The sequence below is a fragment of the Onychostruthus taczanowskii genome, unplaced genomic scaffold, assembly GCF_017590055.1.
Source record: "Onychostruthus taczanowskii isolate IOZ18803 unplaced genomic scaffold, ASM1759005v1 scaffold4, whole genome shotgun sequence".
NCBI classification, from domain to species: domain Eukaryota; kingdom Metazoa; phylum Chordata; class Aves; order Passeriformes; family Passeridae; genus Onychostruthus; species Onychostruthus taczanowskii.
Window position 1 is genome coordinate 5,055,052 of NW_024501459.1, and position 23,042 is coordinate 5,078,093.

General features: G+C 37.0%; 1 protein-coding gene across 2 annotated transcripts in view; it reads right to left on the bottom strand.

Annotated features, from left to right (window-relative positions):
- Positions 1-2,867: 2,867 nt before the first annotated feature.
- Positions 2,868-23,042, bottom strand: part of NSMAF (neutral sphingomyelinase activation associated factor) — a 39,150-nt gene continuing 18,975 nt past the window's right edge. The window contains exons 12-31 of one of the 2 annotated variants that reach the window (XM_041412685.1): positions 22,289-22,369; positions 20,045-20,177; positions 19,014-19,093; positions 17,525-17,615; positions 17,368-17,431; positions 17,196-17,247; positions 16,120-16,240; positions 15,602-15,733; positions 13,796-13,838; positions 13,196-13,359; positions 11,651-11,759; positions 10,244-10,302; positions 9,724-9,791; positions 8,076-8,143; positions 7,722-7,845; positions 6,904-6,987; positions 5,739-5,889; positions 5,244-5,346; positions 4,159-4,268; positions 2,868-3,226 (exon numbers count right to left, since the gene is read on the bottom strand). In XM_041412685.1, coding sequence (XP_041268619.1) covers positions 3,132-3,226; positions 4,159-4,268; positions 5,244-5,346; positions 5,739-5,889; positions 6,904-6,987; positions 7,722-7,845; positions 8,076-8,143; positions 9,724-9,791; positions 10,244-10,302; positions 11,651-11,759; positions 13,196-13,359; positions 13,796-13,838; positions 15,602-15,733; positions 16,120-16,240; positions 17,196-17,247; positions 17,368-17,431; positions 17,525-17,615; positions 19,014-19,093; positions 20,045-20,177; positions 22,289-22,369 — 1,932 coding nt within the window. In that variant the 3' untranslated portion in view covers positions 2,868-3,131. Of the gene's footprint in view, positions 3,227-4,158; positions 4,269-5,243; positions 5,347-5,738; positions 5,890-6,903; positions 6,988-7,721; positions 7,846-8,075; positions 8,144-9,723; positions 9,792-10,243; positions 10,303-11,650; positions 11,760-13,195; positions 13,360-13,795; positions 13,839-15,601; positions 15,734-16,119; positions 16,241-17,195; positions 17,248-17,367; positions 17,432-17,524; positions 17,616-19,013; positions 19,094-20,044; positions 20,222-22,260; positions 22,370-23,042 lie in introns of both variants that reach the window. The other variant, XM_041412684.1, reaches the window with a different exon arrangement.

A 23,042-nucleotide genomic window follows, 5' to 3' on the forward strand; every position in this document is an offset into this window, starting at 1 on the left:
TTGCACTTTTTAGTGTCTTGCCCCTCTTGCTGTGGGGCAAGGTGAGTGAGAAATTGATCACTGGGACCAGTCCACCACAACAGGTCAGGAGCATGTTCAACTAAGACTTGAAGTTTAGTGATTGCCTTTTTACTATTTTTCCCCCTCTGCTCTGTTCCAGGTTTCAGCTATGAAATCTAGAATTACTGAACTTCAGTTTTTCTCATAGTTGGCAGCACCATGAAGTCACAGCAAAGAACTTGTATTCAGCAGAGGTATTATTTTGTAAAGATTTATTTGGGGAATCAGTTCAGCTATTCCTTCAGAACTTACTTGGATCAAGAATTGGTCTGGGGGTGGTGGTGGCATCTTAGTTATTTTTTTGCTTGTCCATTTAAGGGACATATGCAAAAGATTCCAAGAGATCACACCAAAAAGAAAAGCAAACACTTCAGAGTTTGGCAGTCTGTAATAAACTTCCTCACTGGCATGTGTAGTTAACTGTAGCTTTTCCTGGGTTGGGAGACCTGCTCTTCCAGGAAGGACTGAAGTTCAGCAGTGAAGAAGGGTCTTGGTATGTAGCTTGCTGTTTCTCAAATGAATTTCTCTGTTATGGTAAACCAGAGAAAACCATTACAGCACTTCAGGCTGGAGAAGTGATCAAATTCATCCGGCAAACCAATTTAATGGGACTGTTTGGTTACTAAATGATGTGTCTCTGGAACCGCTGTGGCAAGCTTACACTGGTAGTAATTGGTAGCTTCATGTAGCATTGGTATAACTCAGCCTCATGGGCCTAGCCCTGTGCCTGCAGTCATCTCTAAGGGCTTTGCCAAGCTCCTCTGCTTAGCTGTGCAATCCCTGGAGCCCAGACACTGATCTCTGCTTCTAACCAGTTTTTACTTAGGAGCAGATGAGTCAGCAAGGGCTGATTATAGTTCTAATTGGGCTTTAAAACTCTGTCTACAGCTTAACAAGTGGCATTTGGTTACTTAAATCTTGTGACTCCCTACTAAACAAATCATGCTAAAACTAAAACTGAAAAAAAAGAGTAAATCAAGACAACAATATGTTGGGGGAATGTAAGATGACAATACTTTTTTTTTTTGTTATCAGCCAGATGGCTGGAACTACTGGGGCAATCTATTGGAAAAAACTGTGATAGAATGTCAGTACAAGAACTCCCAGCTATAGCAGACAGCAACCAGAAGTAAAAGAATAATTAAAAAGCTCCTGTTTTAAGGCAGAAATTAGCTAGCACTGAAGAGTAACTTATGATTAAATGCATTTACATAAATTCACAGAAACTGCAAAAAAGTATCCAGTCAACAGGGTTAACTTGACTGTTTTCTTCCCTTTAAAAAGCTATGGTTGCTTTAGGCAATGGAGCAGGGTCAGGGCTCTGTTTTGTGAGTATGCTTTACAGCAGAAGGTAATCTCAGCTGCACTCAACAGCTATGCATACCATGCATCCATATTTAACCAAAAGGGTATATTCTCTCAGGGAGTTTGACCCTGAAGCTTCTGCTTCCTCAGTTCTGAGTTATTTTGATCTGGTTTAGCTCAGCAGGAGGCCCCCTAGTGACAAAGGACAATCCAAAATTCACCCAAGCCATTTCCAGGCAAATGTACAAAAATCACATTCTATCATGTTTGCCTCCACACAGATATGTTTGGGAAATAAATAAGGGTGGAGAAACAGGGCAGACACCAAACATTCCCCTGAAAGATTAAGATTGGTACAGCAGCTGTGCATGGTCTGGCTTAGTCTTTCACCGTGTGTGGCTTTACCACACACACTCATTGATTACATAAGAATCCAGTTATCTTCTAAGCCAAGAGAGTAGTGCAGCTGAAATAAATACCACTTTGGTTTAGTAGCTTTACCTTACTGAAAAATAAGGTCACACTCCAGCATACTAAAAGACTGGGGGATACCAAGGAACAGCTCTGTCTTGGAATAGGCATTGGGTGTCAAACCCAAGGCAGGGTATCTGACTGAACACAGTTCAGTGGAACACTTGTCCTGGACACAGGGCAACTTCAACACCAGCAGTAGGGAAGATCAGCAGAGAAATAAATAGATCTTCACTTTTACTCAGGCAGCATTACCAATGCAAATGCTTATTGTAAATAAACCATTTAAATACTTCTTTTAAACCATTTAAATATTTCAACTCTTTCACTTCAGAACAGTTCCTCCCAGGAAAAGACACCCTGAAGTCCTACAGAGAAAATAATCCTTGTGCAACATTGCTTTGTTCCTGGGTAAAGACAGCTGGGGGATTGAATAAACGCAGGAACTGCAGCTCTGTTTAAATGCTATACTGAAATTCCATCCCAAAGATGATTTGAGTTAAAGAAGGTTGGGAACACTAAATAAAACATGAAAATGCTGAAGATTACTAAGAAAAAAAGGATAGTAATAAAAATGAGAAAAGAGAGTGACAGACTTTTTATGCTCCAACTTCAGGCACAGGATTAGGGGAATATTTACCCCAACACACGTATGTGTAGCTGGTCTGTAGGGAAATCAACTTTAAGCTTGTCTTCTTTTCAGACCAATACATCAGTGCCATTTTTGAGTAGGGAAAAGCAAGAGAGAATTTTTTCTCATTGTGTTCTAAGCCTTTGCAAGTAGCCACAGCCAAGGACTATCTAGGAGCCCAGACTTGGGACTGCTGAGAACAGCAGCTGCTGTGTTCAAAGCAGTCACAGGCATCTCCACTAAGAAGAAATGTTGACTGCACATGACAGACAGCATTAAGCTCCACACACCCTAAAAGGCTTAAATTAAGAATGCAAATGCTTCTTCTTTCAAAGCAGTTCAAACAGCAAGCTAGGATATATTCCATGTAAATCAAACAATGACTGCAAGTTAAGAGCTCTTTAATTACAGAAAAATAAGTCTTTAATTTCATATCAGATATCATTTTACACAAGCAATTTCAGTATGACAGTCCATGAAAAACAAATGCATACTCTATGGAAGTTAAGGGCTCTCAATGAAGTCAACATAACATAGAAAGTTGTGGTTGAACAAAGCTTCCTATCTGGTTGAACTTCAGCAGCCATCATTGCACAGAGTTAAGTTCCTTTAAAAGGTTTGGTTTAAAATTAGAGTTCATTTAAATGACTGGAGGGAAAGGCACTTAGTATTGCAGTTTCCAGAACATGATTTGTTTGTCTTCCCCTCCTGTAATAACACTGTTGCACTGTTCATTCATCCACATGGATGTTACAGCACCTGGGAAACAAAATCACAAACAAGTAAATCCAAATGCAAGTAAGTGTGGTACTTGAGATGACAGATCTTTTTTTGAGAGAATTTAGCATAGTCTGAGTTTTGGATTATACTGACACCATATATGCTACAAGGAATTTTAGTAGGGTCCTAGGTAGCTGCTCTTACTCACAGTAAGGATCTCATGCTCCATTCCCTCAGCTCACTTTTGGAACTAGAGGGACATCACTGCTATGCAGAATGCAGATTGCAACTTAGGAAAGTATTCAGGGAGAATGAGCTTTTTCACTCTGCCATTTGGAATTTTCATGTTAAAAGTGTATTCAGATCTTGCAGCATATGCCTCAGAAGCCCACTTCTGAAAAGTCCCCAACTACAGAATGATCTCTCCACAGGTCAAGTTCCAGTGTAAAACTTAAAGCAGAGAAGTTAGAAACAACTGTTCTTAGTTAAATAGCCTTAAAAATTTGACTTAGTAAAACTAAGGTAGCTTTTCTCCACGCATCCTGGTTGCTGATGTACTGAGACTATACAGATACATTTAATCAGCCTATAAATCCCCATCCAGAACAAGTTTACTAGAGAAGTTTACTTAACATTGTTAGACTCAGCGTGGACAGACTGTGGCAAAAGATACAGTACAGTCTATACTGTATCTGAGGGCCAACAGGTTGACTTTTACATTGTTGTGTGAAGTAGAAAAATTGAAAGTAATTTCCCTTTGGCCAGTCTTCTACAAAGCAATATTCCTCCATTCTTACTTGAGTTCCTAGGAGGCTCACATGGACCTACTTCTAATTCTGGTATTTCAGGTAAAGCTGACATCAGGAACAGCCAGCTGGCTGAGCAGATGACTCTCAAACTTTTCAGTACTAAAAGAGCTGGAAAATAGGAATCTCACATTCAGTTTGAGAATGGGAATAGTTCAGGCATACCTGTATGCCCTTTGATTCTTTCAGTAATTTTTCCTCCAAGAAGGTCCCAAACCAGTAATTCACCAGACTGAGATCCTGATAAGATGGTATTTCCATCCCATTTGAAGCACCTGCAAGTAAATCTGAAATTAGTTCATGTCAAGCTTTTGCATAATGACAGCCAAACACTTCCCAACTAGGTCAAAAAAGAACTAGAAAGAGAGATATGAAACTAAAGAAAACCATCTTTTAACACAGTCTTTCTGGAAAGATTATTCCCAAACTCTTTTAAAGATTCATGACCCAGACTTGGTTCTGTGACTGCCCTAGACCCAGCCAGGGCTTCTGCTGGCAGAGTATGAAACATAGTCCCATAACAGAAGAGGGCCCAGTCAGCTATGCATGCGTGTGACATCCCAGTGCTCTCATGAGCCACCACTTTCACTTCTGCCACTTCATATTCCTGAAACCATCACTTAAAAAGCAAAGATGACTTTCAGGTAAATAACTAGTGAAAATATATATCTGAACATGCATATGTAATTATGTATACCCACAAAAAAATGAAGTGTATTCCATGTATAGCTGCTGTATTTTTACTCCAGTAACTGAGTAAACATTCCATCTGTTTATCTGACAAACCATAAATAACTGTATACTTTTCAGTTGGTGGAGAAAGGTGATCGGTCTTTGATTTTAAAGCCAATCTTTTTTTAAGACTATCAAAATAAAAAGAAAACATTAAAACAAAACCTCCACAACAAACCCAAAAAATCAATATTCGTGATGGAGGTGATTCAAATAAGAAAACTCAACTTGTTAGACATTTCAGTAGCCCAGCTGCTGGAAGAGCTGGCTAGCTACAGCTGTCATCATCTCTTAAAGGACATGAAAGTTGTTGTTGAAAAGGTGTTTACTTAGAGAGCTGTTTTGATTTTGCCCAGTTTGGAAAGCTTGATCATAATGCACACAACATGCTACAATGTCAGTCTTTGCACTCGAAAAAGTGATTCAATAAAACAAAGTTCCCAGTATTACGGCCCTTCCCATGCTGCTGTCACCAACCATCTCCACCCAGCTCCGTAACCTGCATGTTCTCACATTACCTCTGTGGCTCTTCAGTGCTCACAGAAGATACGAGCATTCCAGTTTGTACATCTATTACTTTAAAACAACAGTCCTCCCCTGTGCTCAGTAGATGTCTGCTGTCTGGACAAAAGAAGGAAGCAAACAAAAGAAACAACAACAACAAAAAAAGCATGTTCAGACATTCAGTTCTACTTGCCAAAGCACTCTGTGATCAGCATGTTGGATGTGACATTACCTGACCTACTTATCTATAAATAATTTACTGGAAACTAAGTCTCTAAGCAAGCAAAGACTAACAAGATTGGTTTAGAGTCTAGACCACTGGTCTACAGCCTAGCATGGCCTTGTGTACAATTAAGTTCTTTACAGAGGAGAGGTGTGACAATCCAAAACATCTCATTATCCCCCTTAAAGCAGTAATTTCAATAAGAAAGATATATTACATGATATTAAGAATAAGATTCCCTGTGAAACTCCCCACAGTGCATATTAAAAACTGAAATCCAACATACCAGGACTAAAAACAGCATGAAATACAGTCCCAGAATGATGTGGCAACTGGTGCAACACTGTAGCTGTAGTAACATCCCAAACACTAATGGTACCCTCTTTGGTTCCAGATGCCAGGATGGTATTTGCAGCATTGAGGTCCATGGTATTTACCTAAGAAGTTAAACATCCTGTGATTTCTCCTCTTCTTTCATGTGAGGCATCTTGAGACAGGTTTTAAACATACACAAAACAAGCCCATTATCCCTAAGAGGATATTTTATTTATGAAAAACTTTGAATTCGATTTTCAACATCCTTAATTAGGTACAAGTATGAAAAATTCAAACTATAAGAAGAAAAAATAGGTCACTTGGAAGACATTTTAAAAATCTTTTGCTTTGCAGAATCAGAAATGCTAAGTGACATTTCAGATTGCTTTTAGTACCAATACTCTCCATCTAACCGCTAGACTCTACCCTTAAGGGTAAAATTTTTAACTTTTAAAAAACTTCCTACCCATCAGCTGTTACCACCTCTCTTGGGTACAGTTCTTAAATGTCATCAGAACAGTTTCAGTATTTGCCAATATTGTGACCTATTAAAAAACTAACTTTTAGGAAGGTTTAGAACACAGTCATTCTATATATCTTCTTAGATTGATGTTAGAGTCTATAAACAAAAGTATAAAGTTACACATTTATGATGCATTGCACACAATGTGTTTGTATATTTACAGTGAAATTCACTAAGATATTTACCATGATAGCACAGTAAACAACTCAGGATTTCTTTTTCATTTGCTTGCCTGACATTAAGAGCAAGCTGTAACAATCAAAACACTTGAAAAAAGATTAATCTGTTTTCAATACCAAAGAAGCAAACAGAAACCACCCAATCCTTCCTGCCCCCCCATAGAAATTCTGTGCATACAAGCTGAGCAAGACAAATTAAGAAACCTCTGTTTACACTGGTGCTTCAGTCCCAAGAAATGGACCTTTCCACCCAGGAAGCAGGGAACACTGGTGCAGAACCATCAGACAGTGAAAACTCCAAAACAAAATGCCCCTACACATTTCCCAAAATACACCCCTCAGCCCCTAACCCAATCTTTGTGCTTTACCACTAGATCATGATTTAAATAATCAATTAATTTTCTTATTCTCAGATACCCTATCAATATACTTACACTAACATCATGTTCTAACTGTGCAAGCAGTTCAAAGTGGTGTTTTTTATTGCTCAAGATCTCTCCAGGAACACAGTGCCACACCTACAACACAGATAGTTATGTTTGTTCAAGGAAGCAGTAATATAACCCCAGATGTGTTCCTTCAGTGCTGAACTCTCCCATTACAAGGGGGGGCTGCTTGTGTTCTCTGTGGGCCTTGCCTACGTGGCAGAGTACAGCAATGGCACCTGAACTCCTTTACCCTAAGCAGAGCCACATGGTGAACACAACTCTGCTGACTCCAGACAGCCTACAAAGCCTACCTAAGAGTGGGATATCACTGCACTAAATGTGTACTTACCAAAAAATCACATACAGCAGGCTTTGGGAAAGTTTTTCCTGTCTCTAGCTTCCAAATTATCTTTCCACCTAACTGTAGGCATGCTCTTTAGATTAGCAAGTTTCTGCTCCTCTTAGCTGAAGAACGTAAACTACAAAATTATTAAACATTTTAGAAATCTATTCCACCCAAGAAACACAATCGCCAAAGTCACAAAACATTCCAGTTTTTGCAACAAAACAGTTTTCCTTCAGAATCCTCATTTTTTACAGTAAGTGATAATGAATGAAATTTCCTAAAAAATAACACTTTAGCTTTGAAACAGGTGAGCTAAAGCTAAATAAAGAATAAACTCTGGAAATAAATTTACTATGATATTAGCCAGGTTATTACTGTAGTACAGAAGGTACATCTACCCCAAAGCATTTGGCTGGCTAAGTATTACAAAGTGCTGGCTATAAATAGTCATGCAACTGTAACAATCCCATCTACAAACCTTCACAGTGGAATCCCAAGATGCAGAAAACAAGCGCCCATCACGCCAACAGATCTTGCTGACTGCATCGTCATGGCCCAAGAGGACATCTTGCTGTCTTCCAAATGCAATTGAATAAAAATATCTAACAGAAAAAGGTTATAAAACATGACATTTTGTAAAATTTAAGGGTTTTTCTTCTAAATAAAGTAAGTATGTTTCTGTAGTTTCTAACAGAAATCTAGTGGGAAAAAACAGAAATACAGACACTATTTTAAAAATGTGATGATTTTCTGTATCATTATCTAAAACCATAAACATAGTGACCAAGGCACTCCATGCAATTCAATAAAGCAACAGGAAGTAAATACACACATATGATTGTCCCATGAAGAACTTATGACAGTGGTATCTCCTGGTAAGATTAGACAAGATGACAAAGCCTGTAAGAAAAAAAAAAAAGCAATACTCAATTTCTTACCTCAAATCCAATTCAAGTACATTAACATGCTTCTGGAAAACAAGAAGCATTTTTAATATTCTATAAAAATAACCTGCAGATGTTAAATGAACACTGATCAAGAAAAACCTTAGAGGTTGGACACTGAACATCAAGAATACTTAATCTCTATAAAATAAAGGTAGCAGAAACATTTAGAAATACATGCAGAACTGATAAATCTTTCCAAAGAAACTGGTATTTCAAGCACATGGTATGCAACTCCTCATTCAGAAGTAAGCGGGTCAGCTCTTCATCTTGTAAGCTGTTCTGAATTCTAGACACAAATATCTAACAGAAACTAAAAATGCAGATTCTTTTGCTGTTTGTTCTCCATCACAGGTCCTTATCAGCTCAGGTCTTTCAAAGAACAAATACAACTATCTAATTCTTACTGCTCTCAACAAGAAACATTATTTACAGATACCTGCTCAGTTACATTTCTGTCACTAGAAATGGCATAGAAAAAACCAACAATCACAGCCCAGTGCTTCTACCTGGTGTCATTACTGGTCATGTTTTAGGTCTGTTTGAAAAACAGTAAGCTGCTGGACTGTAAACACTACTCCTTTTAGCATTGCTTGAAGTGTTTAGATCAGCACTAAAACTAAAGGGGAGAAGTACAAGAGTACACAAAGCCTCCTCATGAAAAACAGAATTTTGGCTCAGGAGTCAAAGAGCCCCCTTTTCACAGTGCCAAGAAGCAATGTTCCCAAGTTTCCCGTTGCTGAAGATTAGGAATTGATGTATCTAGATTCACCTGCTAATGTGTCCTATGGCAGACCATAGGGTCTTGATCCTGCAACTTACTTGGGGACCTTCTGTCTGGACAACACATTTGCCATTCTTGTTCCCCCTAGAGATGAGAAAACTGATATATCTTGGCGTCTTGCACCAATAAAAGACTGAATATGGCAACTAGGAGTGTATCTTTATAACCCAGGTCTGGCCAAGTGCTCAAGCACAGAAAATCAAATTCAGAATCTCTTTCCCAGCTCTTTTAGGAACGGGGGAAAGTGTTGTTCACAAGTTGCTGAGATCATTGCTCATGGAAGAAGGATGGCTCATTTTCATCCAGCACAGATTCCATTCCCTGTGCTTGGTTTTCCTCTGCTGGCTGACTCACAGGCTTCAAACACTTGGGTACAGTAAGGCAATGCTGGATGTGAGCATGTGGTGGAATTTAAGCTTTGAAATTCTGGTCCCAATGGCAGTTCAAGGTTGCTCAGGAAGACATCCCTGCTCATGCCAGACTGTCTACCACAAGCTGTTCCCTGGACAGCAGGGCAACTCAGAACAGAGCCCGTGTAACCATTTAATGCTTCTTCCCCATATTTGCAGAATGTGCTCTGTTTCTCTGGTGGCCTGAGAGAGTCTCAATTCACTCTGCTGAATTATTCACACACAATACAACTGTGTAGGCAGGGGAAAGAAAAGAGGCATTGATGGATGCTAAGAGCCATCTCACTGAGCAGCTTTCAGAAGATTCCCAATCATCTCATTCTTATTTTGACAGCAGCCTACCATGTTTGAAAAGGACACACTTCTCTGGATGGTTTTCGAATCTCTGGAAAACATCTTCAAAGTTGAATCTGGGGATAAGGGACAAAATAGAAGATAAAAGGACAATTTTATATTCTAGAAGCTAATAATTTTGCTCCTGCTTGAGTATCTTACTATGAAAAGCAGACACAGGTTTCTCATAGTCTCTGAGAAACTCTTTATAAGGCTTGTGACTTGGGCCTGCAAATACCCTGTTTTGTACCAGTTACAGATTGTTGTCCACAGTTACCCCATGCTCATCAAACTCTTAAAGAGAACTCTGGTATCTAAATGGACAAACTTTCATTATTACCATTACTGAAATTATCTTCCAAGCCTAGATAATATTGAAATACTTGAGTCAGTCAACTGAGCAAATTCATATAGTTAAGTTATTTAATTACATCGTATATATATTTCAGTTTCATGCCATTTTGTTAAAAAAACAACATTAACCTCCATTTACACTGCAGGTTGTGGCAAATACTTGTGCAATACTTACCCTGGGATGTAGTGAAAACAGAAGACCCATTGCAAGTGACTGCTATTCCAGTAATTGCCCTGTTTAATACAAGTAAGCTTGTGGGTGACTTCATAGGTTTTGAAACTTAACCACCATACTGTAAATAGACTACAGCTGAAATCTGTTATTTGAGCTCTGTAAGAGCTAAGACATTCAAGGAGATTAAAAACACTACAGTCGTGTGTTATCTGCCTAGAGACAAAAATATACCTTGACATATTATGTGAAATACCATGACAGGATCCCTATAGTGTTCTGTAAGAACTCCAACTTCATCAGAAGGGACTTGCCCGTGTGAAAAGATAAATGGTTTCACATTTAGTTTTTCCAATTCTGGAGTAGCTACAAATAGTCAGGAAGCTGCCTACAAGCAGATACTGAAAACCTCAAGTATCAGGAATTGGAACTTGCACATTTTTTCTCTTTTAATTTGACATTGGCAAAGTCACTACAGGAAGAAATTTAGACAAAGCTTATGTCAGGGAATTAGGAAGCACAGAGCATCCTGCACAGCCAAAGTTCTGTTACACAGCTCTGTGTCTCATTATTTCTCAGCAGTCTTCAGGAAAAAAAAAAAAGTAATAAAAATAATCAGAAGCTGGAATTTGAGTCTCTTTTCAGGATCAAGATTTCTCTAATGCTAATAATCTGGTAACAGATTTCTCACTACAAATATTACCTTGTTTTAGGGACATGATAATGTTTTCTGAGATTCAATTACAGTCACCAAGAAAGCAGCTGGACCCAAGGTAGTAAAAAATTCTCCTAACCAGCCCAGTCACTAGGAGAAGAGATGGGGCCACAGGAAAACCTGTTCTTTAAAATATAGCTGACATTGTTCATTATTAGGTATTTTCAAAGTTCACCCAGAAAGTGCCCCTACTGACTCCTGAATCCCTATGAATCTACCAGAACAGCAGTCTGGTACGTGGATTAACTGAAAACCTATAGCTGGAGACTTGGCAAACTGCTCATGCAGCAGCAGCTTGACGTGTACAGTGGAACAACTCAAGTGTTTAACCTTTCAGATCTGATGGGATGAAGTTGTGTCCTCCTGGCATTATAAAAAAATTAATGGAAGTCTTTATCTGGCCGCTGTTATCAGTTTTAGAGAAGAGTAATCAATATCTGCTTCAGGTACTAAAATGATAATGAATTTATACAGATCTAGAGCTAAGGAAAAGCAATAGCAAAAATCAAGCTGACAAATACCTTCTCAGGATTCATAACCCATCGTATGCTCAAGTTCATCTTGCATAATCAAATCACTAAGTCATCTCCCAAAGAAAAGTATTTACCTTAAACCCTAACCCATCATTCAGATTGACACACAGATGCCCCACCCAATTCAGTGGAAGAATTTTGACTGAAAAGAATAGTACCTACTCTTTGTGAATTTTACACTGCGTATCTAATTTTAGTTTGGCAATATTGTTCCAGGCAAGTGTTATACTTTCTTCTGTCAAATCTTCAAATGATTCTTCATTTGGAGAAACTGCAATAAAATGCCACAGTACAGTTCCATCACAAATAGAAAATAAAAAGACATGTTTCAAATACCTAGGTAGCTGACAAATATGAAATTACAGAAATCATGCAGAACTCCAGGAATAAGATCATTAGACTAATGCAAAGAGTGACAAGATCACTTTTTTCCCCTAAATCTCTTGCTGAATTTGCATAGGCTTACAGAGTCAAAAATAGGACTTTTCTCACCAAATTAGTGCTTTTAAACTGCAGACTTTATGGAATGCAATTCCAAAATGGAAAACAAACAAACAAAAAAGGAAACTTAAAAACTCTGCTGCAATGTTTTGATGTTCTTTGAAATGTCAAGGGCTTTTCAGATGGAAAAGAACTAGAAAAGCCATTTACTGCTACAATGATTTATATGCATTTATTATTCTATTGCATTATGTTAAGAGTGTCACAACTTCATTTCACTGTTGCAAATGTTAAGGGATTAAAAATGCAACAAAATTGAGACCATTAGATGGAGATTATAAAAAGGTCAAACCCAAGAGAAACTGTTGATGAGTGAATTAATGACTTAGGCAGCAAATCTACTTAATACATGACCATTACTATCACCACATACAACTCTCAAAGCTCCTCTTGCCATTGGATGCTACAGGTTGCCATGCCAAGTAGCACTCATTGTCACTCTTCTGCTTAAAAGTGAAGGCCATCAAATGGTAAGTGAATTGGAGGCAATCAAATGAGAAAAATCTTTCCAAGTGATACCTGGGCTGAATCTTCAGCCCAATTTATAGTTATATCACTATATACATTATGAAGACAACAGCATCTTAGTTTTGGAGAAGTGGTTTAAGTCCTGTCTTGAATGGCAATTGTAATGCCTGTGAGGGTATTACCATCCTTTTTAGAAGAAAGTTATTCAATCCACTCCATCCCTACAGTATAGGGGAAGTATAGGGGGAAATATATGTCCTTTCAAATTTTCATTCAAGTCATGGAAAAGGAGAAAAAACTGAGATGCTTAATTTAAGTTTTTAGGGTTTACTTTGATCAAGCTAATTAACTGATTACCCCTAAGACATTCTTGTTAAAAACCCAAACAAATCTTTGCACCATTTAGAATGCCTGCAGATATGGTCATTGAAACTGCTGTCACATCAGCTTGAATTTAAAGTGTCGGGAAAGGCTAGGGATGATTGCCCTCCCACAGCTTCAGAAGCAGAGGTTGAATAGTTCCAGAGGAGACCACTGGAACAGAAGGTAAAATACAAAAATTTGAAATTTGAAACTGGTCTAGTTTTGTTTTTCTGTAAGATTTAGTTCATGGATTTATCTTGAGTTGGATTACAGGGAAAGTAGCCAAGAGAGCTGTATAATGAGATCCTGTGGGAGAAAGAAACTACTCAAAATTACAAATGCTTCACATTGTTAGTTTATCTATTAAACATTTACCTGGAGACTCGGCTATGGAAATGCTGTGACTAGATGTTCGAGACAAGCTTTTCAGTTTCTGAATTTTCCTTTGAGGATGAGGGGTTGTAAACAATTGTTTTGGCGTCTGTCCAAACTCCAGGATTTGTGTCAGCAGAGCTACTTTTTCATTGGGGTCCATAATACTTTACAAAGCAAGATATATAATTAGGCCAAGGAGGCAAGAACTTTTTTCCCTCCCCTTCCCCAAAAGCATGGAACTGTGTGTGCAGTTATTACAGCACTACAGGCCATGACATATTCTTATAGAGCTGATTTACTGCAGATTTACAATCATATAACAGCTTCGTAACTTTGTTCATGTAAAATAACAAGTCTCAATGACTGAAAAAATTAAGCACTTGCAGAAAAGCCAGACTGAAGCAATGCTTAAGAAACAGTCTTTCAATGCAAGCTAAAACCGAGAATATGATGCTGTTTCTCTTCATATTTGGGAGTATAAAATGGAAGAGGAACACCATTCCTGTACAGAGCCCTTTTAGAGCTGGCAGAGAACCTGGAGAGATACTGAGAAACTTAGCTAACTGCTTTAACAAAAACATTCAGATTCTTGTTAATTACCTGTTTAAATCCACTCCTCCTTCATAAGTTAATGGGTGAAACACTGGAAAAAAAAGTTTATTTGTACAATGTAGATATACAAGGCTCATTTTGTTTGTCTTCCTACAAACAGAGCTGCATTTCTACTCACAAATAAACTATTTCAGCAGGCATTAGAGTTTGAGGTCTTACATTTTAATCCTGTTTTTTTTAACCTGAAAAAACTTAGAACTTCCAAGAGTTTTTCAGAAAGTTTCAGAAGGAATCAGTACTTTCATAGAGGAAGGCTCCTTACTTAAGCTTTTTAAATACCTACCCCCAATAAATAAATAAATAAACAGATAAATAAGAAAGCAAGCACAGTTGCATAACTGGATCTTTGGTTAATTTTCAGACAGGGAACAGAAAGTAATAAAAAATGATCAGAAAGATCTGTGTATTCACCTTTCCAGGTGAATTGCCATGACGCAAATGACTTGGAGGCCTCTGCTTAAGAATATTTACTTTGACCAAAGTTCATTCATACACAGATCCTTTCCGACTCTCTTATCTACTTAAATGTCTGCAATTCATTATGCTAATAAAAATCCATACTGCATCAGAAGCAGCACATTATGCATAAAAAGTGCTCTCATTAGTGGTCTCTTTTGAGTGGTAAAAATATAGGTGACATAATTTATATGCTGATTTGCTGTATTTAAAGTCTGTGGTACATTGTAATTGACACTTATCCTCACAGTATGACTGGATGCCAAATCCTACATTCTAAAATATAGCCAATCATATGTTAAGGACACAAAGAGAAAGTACACTGGAAAGAAATGAACAGCAGGAAAACAACCCAACCCACCCCCAACCAAACAGCAAAAAAACCCCAAAACCAAACAAACCCCAGGAAAACAACCCTTGCAATCTCAGCTATCTTACTCTGGAATTAGAAAGTGCTGAGCACCAAAATGTTGCTTATTTCTACCCTCACCACTGTTGTAGGAAGGTTTTCTTTCTAAACTTATTACATCTTTAAGTGCAAACTACTTCAACATTTTCTGTAACTAGAAGTTCTTCAAAAGGATCAGGGTTTTTGGAATAAATACCCTAAAATTCTGATCTGTTACTCTTGTTTTAAAGAGGGCACATCCTTATTGGGTAGTAACATACACAGCTAAAATATCAGACTGATGAATAGTTAATCATTGGTAATACTATTAGGTGTAAATGAACACAGCTTCACAGCAGTAACATAAAAACATCCCCCTTTGTAAGGGGGATCCCCATAGTGGCTAGATACATGCTCAGAGTAAGGCTGCAAACAGTGAAATGTCTCACATGCAGTCACATGTAGGTATAAACCAACCAAGGACAAACCAACACACACTTTTTCCTTCATTCTTGTTCTGAAGACCTGGAGCCCATTAGCATGTTCTTTCCCTTGCCAATTCTCTCAGGGGAACTTGTTTTGAAATTCTCACGCTGAAATTACAGTGGAGGAAGGCTAAATACGTGTTCATTTGGAGACCCTGCAGGCTTCCATTTTTAATTGGGAAACACTAATTCCATACTATATTGCCACACTGTGATGTGCAAGCAATTCCCAGCAACGCTACAGAATCATCTTGTCCACCCTCTGAAGCACATCTTCAAAGATGCAAATCACCATGAAGGCAATACTGCTCAATAAGTCACTATTTCCAATAAGGATCAAGCATTCAAAGCACAGTTATAAACACTCAAAACAAAATAAACATTACAGCTATGTTGTGATTTATCATTCCTGCCTAATTGTGGCATCCCCTTTTTTTTTTGCTAGTTCTATAAATGTGTATTTACCATTGTGAGCTGCAACTGCTTCACTTCCTTTCTGCTTGTAGCCAAATATGATGTCAATCCATTCATGAAGATGTTCTGATACATAGGGACTTTCTAAAGCCTCTTGGCTCTTCTGAAGAAAGTCATCAGGACCTGACAAGATAAAGGTTAATTAAAGGAGAAAATATCCCGTTCAGTACTGGCATTCATCTATCTTCCTCCTTGTTCTTAAAAAGTCAATAAAACACCCCACACTAAATATCAATTTTCTAATAAAAATAAAAAGCACCTACTAATTATGTCAGTGCTTTAAAGGAAGAGTTCATTTAGAAGAAACTGGAATGGACATTTTTGAGGAAGAACAATGATTCCAGCAATCTTGAATTAATTAATAATACAAGAAGTTTTAATCTTGAATTAATTAATAATACAAATCAATCTTGAATTAATTAATAATACAAGAAGTTTGGTTTGAACCAAAAAGTACAAGTCTTTAACTTAAAGAAGTTTAATAATACAAGAAGTTTGAGTATTATTACCTGATGCCCAAGGTGGAAGCTCTACATCTTCAACCATCTTTCCACCTTGTCTTTTTCCCAAGTCCAACTTCAAACTATTTACTAGAAAACTAGAATCATTTTCATAAAATTCTGGAATCAACTGGAATTTTAAAAAACAAACAAAAAAAACCAACTAAGTTTTGATATTAGCTTAGCTTTCATCACTTAAACATATCATTCATTGGCAAGAAAGTTATTAAAGTTCATATGTCAAGCCCTAAAGTTGGGTAGCCCTAAAGTTTCCAGGTTTTCCCTACAAGACAGTTCTCTGAGCTAAACTGCTAAATTCAGAATGGCACATTTTTAACAAGTAATATGTGACACATGAATCCATAACATCTACGAGTATCTTCAGAACTGTCATTGCATAGCTACGCTCTCATTTTTAGGACATCAAGTAAGAGTCAAGGCTAAAATCTAGAATAACATTTAAATTATGACAAATTTCAGAGGTTAAATCAATTATTTAAATACCACCATATCTAACCCTTAACTCTAGACTATTTTTTAAAAGCATCACTGTATTAAATAATGTTTCTTTGATAAAGAAATTCAACAGTATTTACTATATGACAGTTTATTCTTCTCAACACAAGTTAGAATTTCTAAAGGCTCAAAAACCCAAGATACTACTTCTACAGTTTAACTCTCTGGATGTAACATTGCAATACAGCCAATCCTTACAAGATTCCAGCAGATAATACATAAAATTGTCTTTTCAGCCTTAATCTACACTCTGGTGATTCCCATTTCCATTAACATTCACAATGATACTTCTGTTAAACTAAAAGCCAGAAAGCAGGCACAGATGAGCAAACATGGAGTTTACATAGGATTAGTATACGGTTAATAAAGGATTCATAAAATGAAGTCATCAGCCTTACAAAAAACCCAAAAAACCAAACCCACACAACAGAAACGCACAAACAAAAACAAAACCAAAAAGCAACAACAGAAAACAACCTAACACACTCCAAACACTCTCAAATCAACAGTAGATGAGAAAGGTAAGCACAGATGAGAAGATTTGAATAATTTTCCAGCCATTTCTTTACCTCTTTGAAATCTGTTGCACCATCCAAACAGTTTTTCCAGGTTTCTGCAATGCTAGGTAGGACAGATCAATCACACATTTGTTAAAAAAAAATATTTTTAAGTCTTTGCACTCCCCATGGATGCATACTTGAAAACAAAACCAGCCTAGTTATAGACAAAATGCAAACAAACCTGTTGAACATTCTGTCAGCATGATCAAACTTTCCATTCTGCAGACAGAGCATGTATTCTGGAGCTAAGGAGAAGGAAAAACAGCATCAGCTTGCTCCAAACCTTGTCTGCTTTGGAGGTAACTGTCTGCTCAGAGAGCATATAAAAGCTGTCTTACCGACTCTAACGAGATAAAACAAAACATAACCCGGAGAAGAATAATGGCTTCCATACATGAATTTGGGCTCTGGCATTTCCTGGTAACGTGTCTGCAGCATAGGAAGGAGAAAGAAACATCTGTTTCAAATCAGCACTGATGCTTTGCCTCAATACTGAACGCATACACACTGTTTCTTTCTAAAGGCACAGATTAGGATCACCCACCCTCAATTTTTCTTCTAATGATAAAATAAACTCTTAAATTCTAATATCCATGCAGCTTTAATCAAAGCAGTAAATCAATATGGCAAAATAGTTGTCAAAACTGGTCATCCAGAACTATCAGGTTTTCAGTGTTTTTTTCCTCTCTCACTTTAGCATATAACTGCAGTGACTCCAATTCAAAGAAGTGCAAACAAATGCTTCCTTTTTGTCTTTCACATGAAGATTCATAAGAGTATGGAAGAACATATGACTTCCATCAACCTGGGAGATTCCTTCCTGTCTGAAGCTCCTATGCATTACTCTAAAACATATCATAATACAAACAGAATGACTTTTACTGCAGTAAGCATGAAGCCAATAACAGTTTGAGGAAAGTCAGATCTTAGAAGGAAGACTTTATTTACTGTTACTGTAAACACAATATTGTTCATATTCTTCCGCCTTCCACAATCTTAGGCAGCTATATGATTCTGAAATATTTTAATCTTTTTATCAACATAATGGATTTATATTATATTTTATCAATATAATGGAGTTATTCTGGCAGTATTTTTTTCTAGTGTTCCATAAATTATTTTGCAATAATTAACTTTCCACAGAAGACAATAATTTTACACAAATAATTAAAAGCAAAGTAACTGAGGACCTTCTAAGTCTCTAAGTACGTGTTTGACAGCTTATGAAAGGAAAGCCTACCTACCTTGAGAAATAGAAAAACTTGGTGCACTATTATAAGTATATAGAATTTTTAAGTTGCTACTCTGACCTCCATGGATCCAAATTTCCTCCCTTTAAAGCACTTTTCCTCAAATGCAGTATTTTTCTTAAATGGAAATATTTAAGATTTCTACTACCCTTTCTTTCTTCTTTCAAACATGTGTTTTACATTACGCACTTAAATCCATGGGTTTTGAAGTTTCATAAACCCATGTATGTTTATAGCATCTCAGTGCCACCATATATATATATATAAATTGGATTTCAGAATATTATTTTAAAAGTAAGGCAAAACTTTCAAAAGTATACACATATGAAAAGGTAGTAAGAGAGAGGAAATGGATTAAAATAATTTTAAATTAGTACTGACAAAACCAGTTCTGATGAAATTAAGCTGGAAAATAAATGTGGAATGGTTTTAGGTATGTTTGATAAAGTTTATAGCTAACTTTTGATAAAATAATTTCTAAGACATAATTCTCAAAGCTTGCTGGACAAAGCTCCTTTTATTGCCAATATGTACAAGGCACAAAATGTTCAGCATATAAATATCAAGATATACGTACCACAAGTCTATCCAGCCTTTCCTTATTCAGGGCACCAACTGGTTTACTAAGGTCACGAAATGTTTCAGGCTTTGTCAGATCTTAAAAAAAAAACCAAATGCTTGGTTATAGACTCCAGGCATTCTACTAGACTTTAATGTACTCTAATCAATATTTAAAAACAAACCGAAAAACCCCCCAGCCTATCCAAGCAGCGACAAAGCAAACAAAAGCCAACACAGAACCCCTCCAGTAATTTTCTCCCTCCCTACTAACTGCAATCCCATAAAGTCTTAATGTAAATAGCTACTCATCTTCCTTCCAAGTATGTATAATTTCAAATCTCTTGCTTAAGAACTAATAGTTAATCTATGGGGCAGTTATTACAAGTAGTATCATGTAATCAAGGTACTGCTACCCAAGGCACAAAAGCAGCTGGTATCATTTTCTTCTTACTCATTAACCATTCTGTCAGGCTACAGTTAAGTCTCACCATACAATCAGACTGAAGTGTTTGAGCAGGTGCTGATGAATACCACAAGATTCCCCTACTCTGCTTCTTGCAGAGGGACACAGTCCTCAAGAGGACAAAATCCCAACACAAACTGCACTAAGACCCTTAATCAAGGAGCCTATTTAGGCACAAGCCTTGTCAGCCTCTTGCATTCAATCTGCAATGATAAGAATTTTAAAAGAACACCTGGATTCTACACACTTCAGTGCATCCAACTTGTTAAAAAAAAAAAAAGTAATGTTACTGCTTCTTTTCCATTTATAAGAATCACAACATATTTGAATGCTCAGTACTGCTGATCTGCAAAGCAACTAAGCAGATGTTTGGTACATACTCTGTATCTGAGGAGTGCAATACTTAACAGAAAAAGGTGAGGCATTTTGTCCCCTAAGCTAAAGGAGAGGGGTAAGGCCACAAGAAAACACCACTAATGCCAGGTTCATTTTGATGTGACATGAAGTTTATGCAGTGTAAAAGTCTCTCTGCCCCATTTCAGGTTGGTCATGATGCACTAACATGCTTTTTCATATACACATACCTAACACTGAACTAGAGTAGTCTGCTATGATCCAAGGAAACACAGGATACTGGGAGAGATCGTTGCAGCTTCTATCAGCCAGATTGTTGAGATGGAGAAGATACTGGTAATTTGATATATGTCCTCGCTGCCACTGCAACACATAATTTTCAGCTGTGTGCTCTGCAATATGATTTTCTAAAATAAAATAAAACAAAACATTAAGAGTTGGGAGGTTTGGAGTTTAGCCCCAAAATTATACTGTGATTAACATTGTTCAATAATTAAGGGCACAGTTTCTTAATAGAACGAGTTGGAATTAACTGGCAACTTCATGTTGCCATACCTACCACACTTCACATATTATTTAATATCTCTGCACATGGGTCTCAATTGCATTTGGCCAAAAAAAAATAATAAAGAAGGAGTGTGGAAATCAAACACAGTGAGAATGGATGCATATTTACATAGGAATGGAAAAATATTTGCAGACCATGAACATCTCTCAGCAATCTGGTAACCTTTAGGATTTCAAGTTTCTAGAAGCAGTTCTGCTTGAGTCAAGAAAAAAACTAAATATATTTTCCTACTGCAACCAAGGACACCCACTATCAGTAACTTGTGGAAAGAAGTCATGTATGTACATGAACAGGACTTAATTTCAGATCCACTGAAACAGAGTAGAGGAAAAGAAAATTGGCCCACACTCAAAAAAGTAGGAATTATGCACTGGAGTTCTCTTTGAAGTATAGGCAGGAGGTCAGTACATTCAAACTGCACTACCCTACTTATTAGCTGTAATGTCAACACATGCTGCTGGAAAACTGGGTTATTTATTTATTTTTAAACTTTCTTCCATTGATTCTGTATGCAGCATCTGGGCAAGTGCCTGAAATAGTATAATTGAAGGACTGCAACCATAGGATGATGGCAAGAAAGAAACTTGGATTAGATTATGGCAAGCCTCTACTTTACTCTCTATTTCAGCATAAGATGGAAAGACATTTTCCCATCTTTTCTTTACTGGAAAGACACAGTCCAATCTTTCCTTCACTTTAGGGCTTTAAATTCTACAAGTAAAAAGCATTAGTGTGTTCAAAGAGAGGCTCTTCTACTGCCAGAGAAATATCAAGGTGCTACAAACACTTTTAGGGAAACGGCTCACCATTTTTTTATTTCTAAGCCCAACATCATCAGCATTTTCATCTACACCTTGAAATTTCACCTTAGAAAATTATCCAGAGTAAGTCTGAAGTAGGGTAACAGCATGCAGGTATTTTAACAAAAGAGAAAATTATGTCAGAATCTATTTCCTTTCCAAAGAAAAATATAAAATACTAAAACAGTTCTAAAACAAAGTTATCATTGCTTTGTGGCCTTTCCATGTTTCTTTGTGAAGCAGGAGGGAAATGTCAACTGATATTTAGGTGAATTCATTGAAACAGAACCAGAGTCCTGGTACAACAATAAAATAGCATAAAATTTACATAAATATTTTCAATATTGGCAGTAAATATGGACTTCAATATTTCAAATTACAGAAAAGGTCATCCTTTTTCTTCCTTTTTTTTCCAGGACACACACATTTTAGGAAGTTTCTGTTTGCAATCTGCCAAAAAATAACCATCACTTTCTAGGAATTAATGGGTACAAGATTTAATAGAAATGAGAATTCATCTGTTTCAGAATGGTAATTTTCGTCAACTACTCCTAAAACTGAGGAAAGTTCAGGTACCTATGTGTGCACTGTAAATCCACCTATTACAGGAAGTTTTTCAATGGGGTCTTAACTGAGGACTTAGGGGATCCACACACAAGCTAGTCTATATTTTTTCAGCAAAACAATTTAGCTGAGTGGATCTTATTTATCCCTTGCTTTGAAGATAGTGTTTTGTGGTTTTGTTTCATTTGTTTGATTTTTGTTTTGTTGGTTTTTTTTTTGAAGGGGGGGGGAGAGAGGGCTGTTAAATGACAGTGTATATCAAGTGGCTAATTAAAAAAATTAGTTTTGCCTCACTAATGCCTCCTCAGCTTTCATATTCAGCTTTTCAAACACAACCAAACTGGTGCCATTTCACAACATTCGTTCTGATCTTCGCTCATTTCTATTAAAAATTGTTACAGCCTATATATCTGTTTATTCTTCTCATTCTTCCCACACACCAACAGAGAAAAATCCAGGCAAATTTCCCTTCAAAAGGTACTACACACTACATTAATAAATAAATACTCCAAACCTATATATTTTGCAATAAGGCGATAGACCTCATCTCGATCCTGATAGTTGTAGAATTTCAAGTAGATGTCAGAACATAGATCGTTTTCCGTGCAAAATACTTCAAGTCCCTGAAATGTTAAAGGGAGGAAAAACAAATGAGGGCAACTATTAACAAGCTGTAGTACTTGTGGTTTTTAACAGAATGTTCCAGTTACTAATAAGTCTTATGACTCTATACGGGGTAGCAGCTTTGCCCACAAAATCTGACATACTAAATTTTCTATTTCCAAACACAACAGCATTCAGTTTACACTGAGCCAATAGATTGTCTCTGTCTGGACTAATTAAGCCTAGGTGATAGATATTTAATTCTTTGCATTACTCCATTTGCTTAGGCAAAAAAAAAGTATATTTGGTTTAAATGTGTTTTGAGACTAAAAAATTCTGCAAGATTGAAATTTCAGCACTAACACTGAAAGCACACAACTGAGGTTTCACTGCAGAGCTCTTGACATTCCTCAGTCACGTACAGCAGGAATCATCGCTCCACATTAGTCTCAATATGAAGCAGTGACAAAACTTCCTCCATTAATCAATCCAGAGAAAATACACCAAGAGAGAGAAATTCTTTCTGTCCTGTGATAGGTGCTTGAGATAAATGGAATTAATTGCTCCCTAATGGTACTCCCTTCTCCTACGCTGACTGCTTATGAAAGAAGTTTTTCACCCTTGTCAGAATTCACTCTGTTTTCATCTTTTTGAAAACACAGGAAAAGAGAACACTTGAAGAACCGGAAAGGA